This window comes from Carettochelys insculpta, chromosome 11, assembly GCF_033958435.1.
Source record: "Carettochelys insculpta isolate YL-2023 chromosome 11, ASM3395843v1, whole genome shotgun sequence".
Lineage (NCBI taxonomy): Eukaryota > Metazoa > Chordata > Testudines > Carettochelyidae > Carettochelys > Carettochelys insculpta.
In genome coordinates, this window is record NC_134147.1 from 22,107,838 (window position 1) to 22,120,867 (window position 13,030).

Here is a 13,030-nt window from a genome sequence, read left to right on the forward strand (position 1 = left end):
CTCAGATATTGCTCTTGTGGGTAATCTGAATAGTTAGTTCCAAACAAAGTTATTTGGATTGTGTATACAGCTTGTCCTCTGTGCCTTTATAGTTTGAAGTTGCTCTACATAGATGTGGACAGCTATTTCTGTGCTCAGCTACAGAATATTCCCACCAAGTCCCCATATTAATTCACAATATTCATCAATAGAAGTCCCAAGGTCTGCTTTTTCATTCATGCAATAACCAAACTGTGTAGTAAAGACTCACACAATTCTTTCCAAAATATTTTAATGTTTCATTACTGTTGGTATGTTCATTGGTTTTTCAGTTTTGTTTCAAGTGTAGTTCAATAATACCAATTTCTGTTATAAAAGATTAACTATATTTTTTCTTTTTTCTCTATGTCTAAAATGTTGATTTTTCTGCTTGCAAAATTATATGGCACCATTTACCAAAGGGAGGAAACTTGGCAGCTGTTTAAACTGTAGTCATAAGATAGCAACCTAAGTAAGCTTATCAAAACAGTTTTTCTTAAGCCTTTTAAAAATTATTAACCTATACAGCTGGGATTTACCCAATCTATCCATTAATCCATTCTACTGAGGGAAGTGGTGACTGGTTGTGAGTTATTGTTCAACATTAAAATAATCCCTTTTGAACTTTTTTGCAATTGTAGCTATAATTTGCATACAAGACTCACAAAATTGTTGATTTTTAAAATATTTTGTCTCTTTTATTAAAAAAACACATAATATCATCAGTGATGCACATGTACTAACTAGACCAGGGGTCAGCAATCTCTAGCATGAGTGCCAAGAGTGGCATGCAAACCAGTTTCCATCAGGACATGAGGCAGGAGCTCAGCCTTGCCCCTCCTCCCCCAAGCATCCAGGGTGCAGAGGGTGCTGCTTTGTTCCCACAGGTGCACACTACAGCGAGCAGAGCCACCATGGGAAGGTGAGGATGTGTGAGCCCCACCCCCTGTGAGCTAGCTAGCAGATGGGTGGGGCAGAAGGGCCAGGCTGCAGGTACAGAATGGTGCAGAGCTGCCAGGAGCACTGGGCTGGGTCCTTCAGGCCAAAGGTGGGGCAGGAACAAAGCCCTGCTGCAAGTGCCACCCCTCCTTCCACCATCAGCCCTCCTCTCCTATGGGGAAATGGACTGACTCCTCCAGCCCCCACCTCTGCTATCTGCCCCCCTGCCCCAGGGACGGGGATAGAGCCCCTCTGTCCCCCCTTGCCATCTGCCCTGGGGCAGGGTTTTTTTAGTCCATCTGCTCCTACCTCTTCCCACTGTCTGGGATTGGGTCCGAGCCCTCTTGCTTTCAATTTCTGCCCTGTCTTGCTACCTCGCCAATTTCTGCTCCTACCCTTCAGGCAGGCAATTAATTCCAGTGATGTGTTTGGAGGTCTTGCTTCCCCAGGTTTGCCCGGTTCCTCCCACTCAGCTCACTTGCCCTCAGCCCATGCCAGCCCCACTTCTGTGTGCCATCTGCCTCAGCAAACGGTAAAGCTATTAATCTTCACTGATTTATTAGTGAAGCTGTTTTAAGTCGGCCTGCTAGTGACTTTAAAACATATCGCCAGCACTTGGATTTTCTATAGAGGCCAAAAGATCAAATTATGTCATTTTTCCTTGGAAAGGTTGCTGACCCCTAAATTTGACTCAGGTGTGATCTAAATTCAGTATAAGGAAGTTGCTTACATGATTTTAAAAGAACTGTCTGAAACAAAGGAATCTTATAATAACTGAAAATATATTTTGTAGTGTTTACTGACTTGATTGTCTTCTTTTGTTTAAACAATTGCATGAGCATTTTAAATCGTGTTTCTTGTCTCCATAATGTGACACTGAGGTGTAAAATTTCATGCTCTGATATATTTGTAGTGCCAGATGTCTAACTGTTGCAAACATTAGCTGAAAATCTGGCTAACGTAGTGTTGGTGGTCCAACCATCAAGTTCAGAATCAACTGGGTTTGCTAACTGAACTACCCCTTTCCACCTAGAGGTGGTCTCTCTCAATCAGCTTTGATGCAATTTGGAAGATCAGCGTGGAGAATCTTGTGTTGCCTATTCTATATCTGACCTTTGGGCAATAAATGCGAGAGGGCATAGTTCTTAATGACACTGCGGTACATGTAATTTACACTCACTAACCAGGTTCTTTAAAATGCAAGAGTCGTGGAAAGGAGCCTTAGGTTATGTCTAGACCAGAGAGTTTTGTCGGCAAAACGGCTGTTTTGCAAACAAAATTGCAGCGCATCCAGATTCCAAAGCACATTCTGTCGACAGTAAGTCAACAGAATGCAGCTCTTCTATTGACAGCCATACCCTGGTCACCACGAGGAAGAATGCCACTATCAGCAGAGATCTGTTGACAAAATGCCAGTCTGGACGGTCCCGGGACGGGGGAGGGAGCCTTCTGTCAACTGAAGACGTCTCCAGGACACCAAGCAACCCTGTCTGCTGTGCTTCCAGGTGAACAGTTTGCTAATAGAGAGGCTGGGAAGTCTGGCCACTCTCTGTTGACAGACCAGATTGCTTTTTCGATCCTCTTGGAAGTCTGTCCACGATCTGTCAACAGAAGTTTTGTTGGAAGATATTTTCCAACATAAGACTTCTACTGACAAATCCCTTTAGTCTAGACATAGCCTAGGTATTAATGGAAATTTAGCCCTTCCGTTCTCAGGACTGTCATTCGAGAAACTGTAATGAAAAACCAAAAAGTCACATAAACAATGGTATAAAAAAAGTTTTCAGTTTGGTAAGAAAACCTTGGACACAGATATCGTCCCAGCAACAGTTGCTAAGATACTAAAAGCAAAAGTCTAATTGGCAGTTGTCCTTGCTACTCCCCAGTAACTTAAAATCTAATTTTATCCTCACTCTGGTTTTCCTGCTTATGACATCCACACTTCATAAATGGGCAAGGGTAACCCTTTGTGGTCTGTGTGCTAAAGTTTTCTTTTCACACTGACAAGTGCAGCCAAGGAAATAATATTCAGGTCAAGGAACTGCTAATAATTATGCTTGTTCCTGCTTCCCTAACTCCTTTTACAGCATGAGGGTATGCCCTTATGCCTCTGTTGAGTTGAGGATCAGTGGGGGTGACCAATCTCGCAGTTTTTGTCTACTAAACCATTAATTACAGTTGCTAGTTCTTCAGTAGTGATTTTACCATGTGTATAGCAAATCATTGATGTGAAACAAATTTTATGATCCCCTTTTGTATCATTGGCAGTTCTCCTTATCTTTTGTATTACTCATTATGCTTTTCCCAATTCTCCTTCCTGTCTACTTCCTAGCTTTGTCCTTTCATGTTTTCTTTTTTTAATTTGGAAAATTAGAATAGAATGCACTCAACTTTGACAGGTTGATCAGAGTGTGATGGCTTCTCTTCTCTTTTGTTTGAAAGGACCTTTATTGCACTTACTGAGATTGCAAGGAATGTTAGGGGAGATATAACTATTCTCTTTCTTTTCGTATTGCACTGAAAGAACCTCAGATACGACACTGAACCACATCACACAAAAGAAGTAGGTCAGACATATTCACTTTTCTGCACACTGGCTTCTAAGTGCAATGTCTCTTCATCGTGCTCTGTAGTACACATTCACTAGAAGTTTGAAACTGCTGACGCAACAGAAATGTCCTCTAGTGCAGTGTTGCTTACCCTTTTATAGACCACAGAATGCCAAACAATAATATATTTTATGCAGAACACCTATGAAAATTTTCTCCAATTTTTTTTTGTCAGGCCAGAAAAAAAAGTAAACAGGAAATATAAAGCCAAAACAAAATGAAGTAATTTAATCAAGTATCATAGCAATGGAAAAGTAACATTGTATCTGTTTTTATAACAGAAAATGTAGACCAACTGTTCCAAATGCTCGTAGCACACCTGTGAGTCATTTACAGAACACCAGTGTTCTTTGGAACACAGTTGAAGAAACACTTCTATAATGCAGCCTGTAGTCCTATGCATTTATTTTTACCAAAAAGAGGAGGGCTGGTAAAAAGTCTACTATTGCATGGCTTCCTTCTGCAATTTTTCTCTTGGGCCATGTCTACACTACAGTGGTCTTCGGAAAGATATTCTTTGGGAAGATCTCTTCCATCTACACACAAAAAAGTGAATCAGAAGAGCAATCTGCTCTTTCAAAAGAGTGCATCCACACACCTCTGCTTTTTCGAAAGAATGGGCCAGAGATCAAAAAATCTGGCATGATGGGGACCGCTCTTTCGAGAGAAGGACCCGTGAAGCATCTACACACTCTTTTTACCAAACAAATCTCTTGGAAAAAAGGTGATCTTCCTGGCTGTTTTTACACATGCCACTTTCCTCCGAAAGTGGCATGCTAATGAACAGCCCAAAATATGCTAATGAGTCACGGATACAAATTCCCAGTGCATCATTAGCGTAAGGTCATATGATTTGGAGTCTGGAAGATGTTCTTCCAGACGCCAAAACAACATGTAGAAGCGTGGCCCCCGGGGGTCTTCTGGAAGGAAGTCCTCCTTCCGGAGGCCCCTTCTTCCTGAAAAGTTTCCTGAAGTCCTCCTTCTGGAAGATCCCCCTGGGGGATGCGCTTCTACACGTTGTTTTGGAGTCCAGAAGAAAGTCTTCTGGACTCCAAATCACATGACCTTATGCTAATGAGGCACTGGGAATTTGTATCCTTGACTCATTAGCATATTTTGGGCTGTTCATTAGCATATATCGGGCTGTTCATTAGCATGCCACTTTCAGAGGAAAGTGACGTGCAGAAACTGCCCCTGATCCAGGAGCAGAAGATGGCTTCTGGAAGAGGAGCTGCGTTATTTTGATTTCTGGTGTGTGTGGATGCTCTGTGTGTTCTGTCCCAAGAAGGGCTGTTTTTCCAGAGGGATTTGCTAGTGTAGACATGGCCTTGGTAACCCTACGCAAGCAAAGATGTTTTAGTAAGATACAAAAGCAAATCATGTGTAACTGGCTGGCTTTGTCTGTAAATTGAACACTTTTGTCTCCTAACAGCAAGTATGCCCACCAGTGAAACTGAATCTGTGAACACTGAGAATGTTAGCGGAGAAGGAGAGAGCTCAGCATGCTGTGGTAGTCTATGGTAAGTACATATACAGATCCAATTAAGATGTGTTTCCAACATTCTTGGATTAAAAAGAACCACTTTTTCCTGTTTGGTCTACTGAAACATATTTGCTTTGAAATAGTCAACGTTTGTGAGACACTTAATTTTTTGAGCTTTAGTCATTCATGTTAAAATCCAGCCACAATTTTATCTAAAATTGTGAAGACAAATATGGATATATTTCATAAGTATCCATTTGAGCCTTACATTTGGAAAGGTTTCAGAGCTTTTAATTTTACTGCTTCAGAAGCATGCACAAGAAAAGAAGAGATATAACCTAAGAAATAGAGCAGAAACTAACGTCTTTTATTAATTGAAAGATGATCTAGAGTATACATATTTTACAAATAGCTAAAATTGAGAATTATTAGGTTGCTATATATAAATATAGTAGTAACTTACGATTGTGAGAATGACTTTTCTTCATGTAACAACATTTTTTTCAGAAAGTTCTCAAAGCACATTGAAACAGCCATGTAAAATCCAAGATCTGTTTTTCTGCCAATTTCTTTTCTTTCTCATGTAAAATCCATATGTTTGTAAATCCTAATATTGCAAACATGGTGGTGAACGCAGGCCAATGGTACCACAGCATGTATGCAGATTTGTGCACAAATTACACTGTTCTGATGTCCAGATACAGCATTCCAAGGAGAAGGGATTATGTAAATCATTTTGTTTCTATGTATTCTTAAAAATGTGTTTTCCTTTTCTTTTAGTCAAACTATCTCAAAATCCAAGTTCAGGTCAGTATTTTCCTCTCTTTTTCCTTCACTTTTTTCTAGCAATGGGTTACTCATCATTCTGTATTTTTGTGTATTAGAATTTGATTGGATGAAAAATGTTACTGTCAAGAGATTGGGGAATACAGATGAAGAAGACTGATGAACATTCTTGGGAATAAAGCACCCCAATTAGTTTTGCTGGTATTTGCAACTCTTTTGTCATTTATTCTCAAAAACTCGGGTAAGTGAGTTTTTATTCACAAGAATGCTCATTGGAAAACAAGTAAAAGCAAGAGTAACAGTCATGAAACTGGATGCTCCATCAGAGTCATTGAAAAAGTTATTTTATTCTTCTTCTTCTGCACAGCTTATATATTAAGAAATTGCACATACAAGTTGAACCTGCCTGGTCCGGCATGCTTGGGACATCACTGATCTTGAACCAAGGAATTTGCCATACCAGGGCAGGTCAATGCTGGCCTCTCTACTGCTGTTTGCTGCAGGGCTCCACTTCAATGGCAGCAGAGGGGCTGGTATTGATGGACTGGGGATGGGGCAAGAGTATTCCAATGAACAGGTAGAGTGGTGGTGGATCCCCACAGCCCGCAGGCTCCACTTCTTGCTCTTGCTGCTGGCCATAGGGGTCCACCACTGCTCTGCCTGTTCTCCTGATTGCCGTCATCCCTGCTCCTTCTGCTCCCTCCTTTCCTGAGCTTGAATGCTGCAAATCAGCTATTGGCGGTGGTCCAGAAGCACTGGGAAGGCTGGGGAGGAGTTGCTGAGCATGGAGCCCCTGATTTTTCCCCATGAGTGCTCCAGCCCAAGAGTGCCAAGGGATGCCAGACCACAGATGTTGCTGGAGGAGGGAAGTCCAGATTATAGAGGTCTGACCTGTCGCAAACAAAATTGCAAACAGAAAAGAGACTCATATTACAAAAGCCAGGTTGGTCAATCACAGAACAGATGAAGTGCCATCTGATTTAGGTGACTAGTCATGCAGCACACATAACGAATCGCAGATTGCAAAAACTCGTAACAGTCAGTTTGTAAACAATCTACAGGCTAGCTATTTTCCCCAAAATAATCAAGAAGATAATGAGAAGGTTCTAACAAAGCAATTCTGGAAGCTGGACTCCTCCAATTTCCTCATCCATGGTAAAATTTATTTCAGGCTTGCATCTGTAGCAACATTGATGTGCTTTTAGCAGTTCACGTGGCTAATGTGTCCATGCTAATTCTATTAACTCTACCCGCTCCTTTGTTACTGCTATGTCTTTCTGATATGCCTGTAATCACCAATGGGGGGATGTTGCTTTTGAATGGCCCTCTACCTTTTTAAATGAGAGATCTCAAACGGCAGTCCTAGATGATTTTCTTCTGCCTTGAAGGTCTTTTCATGTGAGATGTGGCATGGTTCCTTTGTGTCAGTCTTTCAGCTCAATGTGCATGTTTGTTCACTGGCAGGTTAATGAAGAGACATTGATTTCGGTACGCCAGTGATCCCAGGTTCAGTGTTCCATTACTTTTGACCCAATCAGGGCGGTGAAACTAATGTGTGACATTGTGGCTTTTTGAAGAGCTAGGGGGTTGAGGATCACCCAGTAGACTGAGGTAGCATAGATACGTCATGGAAAGCAACTTGGAAGAACTGGAGTGGATTGTGTGTTACCTCTGATCAAGATAAAATCTTGCCATTCATTAACCAGGTTTACAATTTGGAATTTTCTTAGAAATAAGATTACTTATGCATAATCAACAGCTGGGCCGGACCTAGAATGCTTTTTATCTGCATTTGTGAGAAAATTGTGTCCATTTCTTTTTTACGCCTACTGATGCTAGTGTCATCTTGAGACTAGATAACTGGAATGGGCTATACGTGGGACTATGCCATAAAACTCAAAGCTGAAGCTAATGCAGAATCAAAAAGAAGAAAGCCAAGAGATTATTCTCTTCTTCCACTCTAGGAATTTCTAATCTAAATCATGCTTGGCTGAAGTATTTTTGATTGTGAATTTGTTTCCAGTTAATTCCGCAAACCAGTATCTACTCCTGCAAAGCCTACTTTAGTTTACTACTCAGAGGGAAATATCTGCACCTGAGATGCCACCAGAGACTTCAGAAACCATACTCTCAAAACAGACTGATTATTGTTAACATATCCCCTTTCTGAATCTGGCCCATTTGCAGAACAGAAAATCTTAGAAACCTCATAGGAGAAGCAAGCCCACACCATACTCTAATCTACGCCCATTCTGGTATAAGAGAGCCATGAGCATTTAAGGCCTCTACCAAATGACATAAACACTTTTTTTGAGGAGGAAAAGTTCACACCACAACATATCTAAAGATGGCTATAATCCAGCCAGTATGTAGGGACCCACTAACTGATGCAACCAACCTCTCCACAACTGGGCATTCCCAAGGAAGCTTACTGAATAGATCATCAGTCATTTGTCAATCTCTCCATATGTTCTGAGAGTGTCCCTGGGTGCCTCTGAGGCTTGGTGTAGGCTGAAACAGGGAACAATTTAGATCTTATGACTTTGAAGGATGATAGTCTCTTGGCCACAGGCAAGGGCTATACTGTCATATGGCTGAACTTTGGCACAATATTTGATATTGTTAGCTCTTGGGTGTTCCTCTCCCTTTTCACAAACTCAGCACGGGGATCATGCTAAAAGAGCTCTAGGAGTTCCAGAAAGTCATAATGGCCACTGGCTCCTCCACTTCTAGGGCTCTTACTTGTGGACTCCTACAGTGATCAGTCTGCTCTTCCATCCTTTTTTACTTCTCATAAAACTGCAGGAGAAGTTGTGAGGAAGCATGGGCTAATGTTGAACCCAACTCTGCACTGCCATTATATCAGATGCAGCTTGCATAAAATCTGTCTGAGTTCAACAGTTGGTGAGAAGAGAAACTGCTTTGAATAACTGCTCAGCTCTGTTCAGCTCCACAGATGCTGTCTGCCCTTTTATCATTAACATAATCTGCAAATTAACTGTTCTCCTAGTCAGATACATGAAGACACATGACTGCAAAATTCTCCTTTTAACTAAGAATGTCAAGAAAAAAAGACTGTACCCCATTTTTTTAATTTTGGACCTAAAGCCAGTAATCTACATATTTGTGATCTTCAGGCATGACTACTGCAATTCTCTATATTTAACTCAAATCACAGAAGCCTGTCTGTTCAGTATCAGAGGCTACAAATCACACGTTGCTTCTGTATTCAACTTTCCTTGGTTTCCTGATAAGTACTGAGCCAAATTCAAGTTTTCAGTCATCTTGCTCCTCCAGGAGGCTGGTTTGTTTCTGAGGGACCATCTCCCACTGCACAATCACCACCTCCCACAACAGCACTCTTCTTTTGGAACAGTGGCACAGTCACTCTCAAGAATTGTAAGATCAGTAGCTTTCTCAACAGCTGGCTCACTAATCTGGAAGTCCCTTCTAGAAGAGATCAGGTTGACCATGATTCATGTCTTCAGATCAGAAGGCAAAACTCACTGTTCCAACCTATTCTACCCAGAATAAAATGAGAAAGGAGGGAAGCCAAAGACAGGCAGATCTTCCTGTATAGCTTTCTGTAAATTCATCATGTGTGCAGATGCCAAGGTAATGCATATAGCATAGAGTCCTTGCTACAGGCACAATGCAGCTGCCTGCTTATTAGATGGTTATTTATATGAAAAGCATTTTACATTAATGTATTTGTGACATTCACTATAGGCCTACCAGCTTCCAGGTGGAATTTAAGGTTTGTACTTTCCATTAGAAAAAACCTAAATGGTTTGGAACACGGTTTTTGGACAGATTCACTCACTGTACAAACTGCCACAGATGTGGTCAGTACAAAAACTTAAGCATAAGTTCTCATTCAGATGGAACAAAGCTTCTTGTAAGGTGATCTGTTGTGAAAGGCTGACAACGGTGGAATTTACTTCCCCAGCAATTAAAAATATAATTGCCTGGAATGCGTTCTCCTTCAGGGAATGCTGAGATGCTCATATAGTCTCTCTGACTTTTTGGGATGAGAGGTCTGAGGAATGGGAAAATAGTTTTAATGGGTTTATGATTAGTGAGTGCTCTTTGAAGTTTGGGCATCCAGTTTGCACCCCTGTGACCTGACTCAGAAATCCCATGAATTAACACTGCTCATATGATTTTAATGTTGCAGAATTTCATATAAAGTGGGATGTTGCTACTGCAAATATCTGGAAATTTAAAAAAATTGTTAACATTTTGGATAACTTTAGTAGCAAATTTGAATATATAGTCAAATGTAGAGTAGAGTTGTTATTGGTGTCTGACTACTGAAGTGAATGAGACCCTTTTGCACTGACTTCATAGATCAGGTGCTTGGAGATGTCTGTGAACCCCTCCACCAAACTCTTATGAGGGATCAAATTCGTGGGGCTCTGTCATGTTTTCATTGATTTCAGCACTGCAGAAGTTTGCCCTAAGAATAAAAAGTGTTGGGTTTTGCACATCCATTCTCTGAGCATACTGATGATGGCTAAACACACAATACAGTTGGCAGGACAAGAATGTTCTTGAAAACACTTCCAAGTTTTTTCAATGCAGGGATTTTTCTTCACATGATTGTTTTAGTTCATAGGCAGTGAAACTTTTTCATATCAGTAACTGAGCAATAATTTCCATAGTTAGAGCTCTGTGTCTGCTATGGAAGTCACAGAAATCATGGATTCTTTGGCTTTCCATGATCACCATGACTTCTGTAGTGGGCAGTGCAGCTCTGGAGCCAGCCATAGTAGATGCTTCCCAGGTGGTCCCTGGGGCAGCCACACTGACCACTACTCTGGAAGCCGCAAGCATCAGCTGGTGCAGCTGGCCCTGGGATCCACTCAGGCAGCAATACTTAGGGTGGTCAGAACACCCACTGCTTGGCATCCCATGTCTGGTGTCCTTGGGGCAACTGGTGAAGTCGCTCCTTGATGGCCTCCAGCAGCAGTCCCAGGGCAGCCATAGCAGCCTACAAGTGGTGCCACTGGAACCCTCCAAAGCAGAGCCCCCCCAGAAGTGACCTCTCCCCACAAGATTTAGTAGGGGGTATTTATAATAAAAATCATGGGCAGATCACAGACCATGCATTTTTTATTCTTGCCCATGACCTGGCCATGACTTCCACTAAAAATACCCATAACTAACTTGTATCCTTACCTATAGTCACAAGCATGAGTTTAGGGTGAGTTAAGGAACTTAGAATACTGCTTGACTATTTATTTTGCCAAATGCATTTATGTTTAGGAAGATGCCATTATATGTTTGTTCTACCACCTGAGGCAGATTAGAACATTTCTAATGTTATATATACTAGGTAGGGCACCTGCTGATCCAGAGCAGCAGACATAATAATACTTTTAATATAATTATTTGTAGCAATTTATTTAAATATTAGAGAGTGTAAACAAAACAAAATAGAAAGTTTAGGGTCAGAAACAGCATCACCCTAGGAACTTAGTTGTAAAATGCATTACAACACCCTTAAATGCAGACTCTTTCCGTTTTGAAAACAGCTCCAGCTTCCAGTGTAGTCATGGGAATCTTTCCACTGACTTAAGTGAGTTCTGGATTAGGGCATTTGGCATGGGACACTCAGATTTAGTATCCAAATCCATTTTTGTGTCTTTAGGGCTCTCTCTCTCTCTCTTCCTCCCTACCCTCAGCCTCTTTCTGTCTCTCCCCCATCTCTCTCTGTCTCTGTCTCTGACTTTCTCTGGCTCTTTCTCTCTCATGACCCTCATTACTGTAGCATCGAGCACCTCACAATCTTTATATGTCTATCCACACAACACTCCAGTGAGGTAAAATAATTTTAGCCTCATTTCATAGAGAAATGAAGATCGGAAGAGTAAGTGGCTTACGCAAGGGCACATGGGAATTTTTTTTTATTGGGCTCTAAATTTGAACAAAAATATCTTTTTAGCTGCACTTGGTATTCATACACACATCTGCATGTCAGTTTTCTTTCATGGTTTCATATGTACACTCACAAATCTCCCACCCAACACAGATCTTTAAATGCAAACACTGTAATATTTTCAAGGGAATAATTAATTTGTTTTTGTTCTAAATTTCAGTCGACGCTGGCGTCGCTGGAACCGATTCAATCGAAGAAAATGTAGAGCTGCAGTAAAGTCTGTCTCATTTTATTGGTTGGTTATTGTCTTGGTCTTTCTGAACACATTAACTATCTCTTCTGAGCATTACAATCAACCAGACTGGCTCACACAGATCCAAGGTACAAGCAAAGACCATTGCCCCTGTTTTTGACTACAGAAAATTGAAAACACGTCTTGATTACTTCTGTAGTTTGCCGTTTGGCAGTTAATTTACTTTCTCTAAATACCTCCAGTTAAAGAAATCATTAGTGGATGACCAGATGTTTTCTATTTCCACAGCTGCAAAAAAGCTTAATAAAAGATTAATGAAATAATTCTACAGCTTGTAAAGATATAGTGCCAAATTGTAAACATGTGCTATTAGGCTTTAGACATATTACCGTTATCAAGCCATGTGATTAAGGATAAGGAAGGACACATGTTAGCTTGCACAACAGGATAGTCTGCGAATCACGTCGTCTGAATTCTAGATTGGGTTTGAACTTTGTTTTTAGCTGGGATAATTTACACAATAAAGTAGAATTTTTAGATTATTGGAAGAACTGGATGTCTCATGCAAAAATGGTGTCAAATGCAAAGGAAGTAGTGTGTATTTGCCTCCCAAGAGACAAGCTAACTGGCCTGAAACGGTTAAAAGTTAGTCAAAATATAAGATCTACAAAATAAATCAGAAATATTCAAACCAGTTTTTTTAATGTTTTGTTCCAGATATTGCAAACAAAGTACTTCTGGCTTTATTCACCTGTGAAATGTTAGTAAAGATGTACAGCTTGGGCCTACAAGCTTATTTTGTATCCCTCTTTAACCGTTTTGATTGCTTCGTTGTTTGTGGTGGCATAGTTGAAACCATACTGGTGGAGTTGGAATTTATGTCACCCCTGGGAATCTCAGTGTTTCGATGTGTTCGTCTTCTACGTATTTTTAAAGTCACAAGGTAAAATTATGAAATAATACATTTTTCTGCTGCTAATTTTAGGGGTACTTATATAGTGACTAGCAACTCTTTTATAATATTTCATCACACACTGTTCTTTTATATTTTTTTTTGTGTT

General features: G+C 40.7%; 1 protein-coding gene across 1 annotated transcript in view; it reads left to right on the forward strand.

Moving 5' to 3' along the window:
- The window catches only part of CACNA1D (calcium voltage-gated channel subunit alpha1 D), a 354,295-nt gene that overhangs the window by 209,661 nt on the left and 131,604 nt on the right, over positions 1 to 13,030 (forward strand). The window contains exons 10-13 of the mRNA XM_075006076.1: positions 4,999 to 5,086; positions 5,830 to 5,856; positions 11,937 to 12,097; positions 12,687 to 12,912. Of these exons, the coding sequence (XP_074862177.1) occupies positions 4,999 to 5,086; positions 5,830 to 5,856; positions 11,937 to 12,097; positions 12,687 to 12,912 (502 nt within the window). The remainder of the gene's footprint in view (positions 1 to 4,998; positions 5,087 to 5,829; positions 5,857 to 11,936; positions 12,098 to 12,686; positions 12,913 to 13,030) is intronic.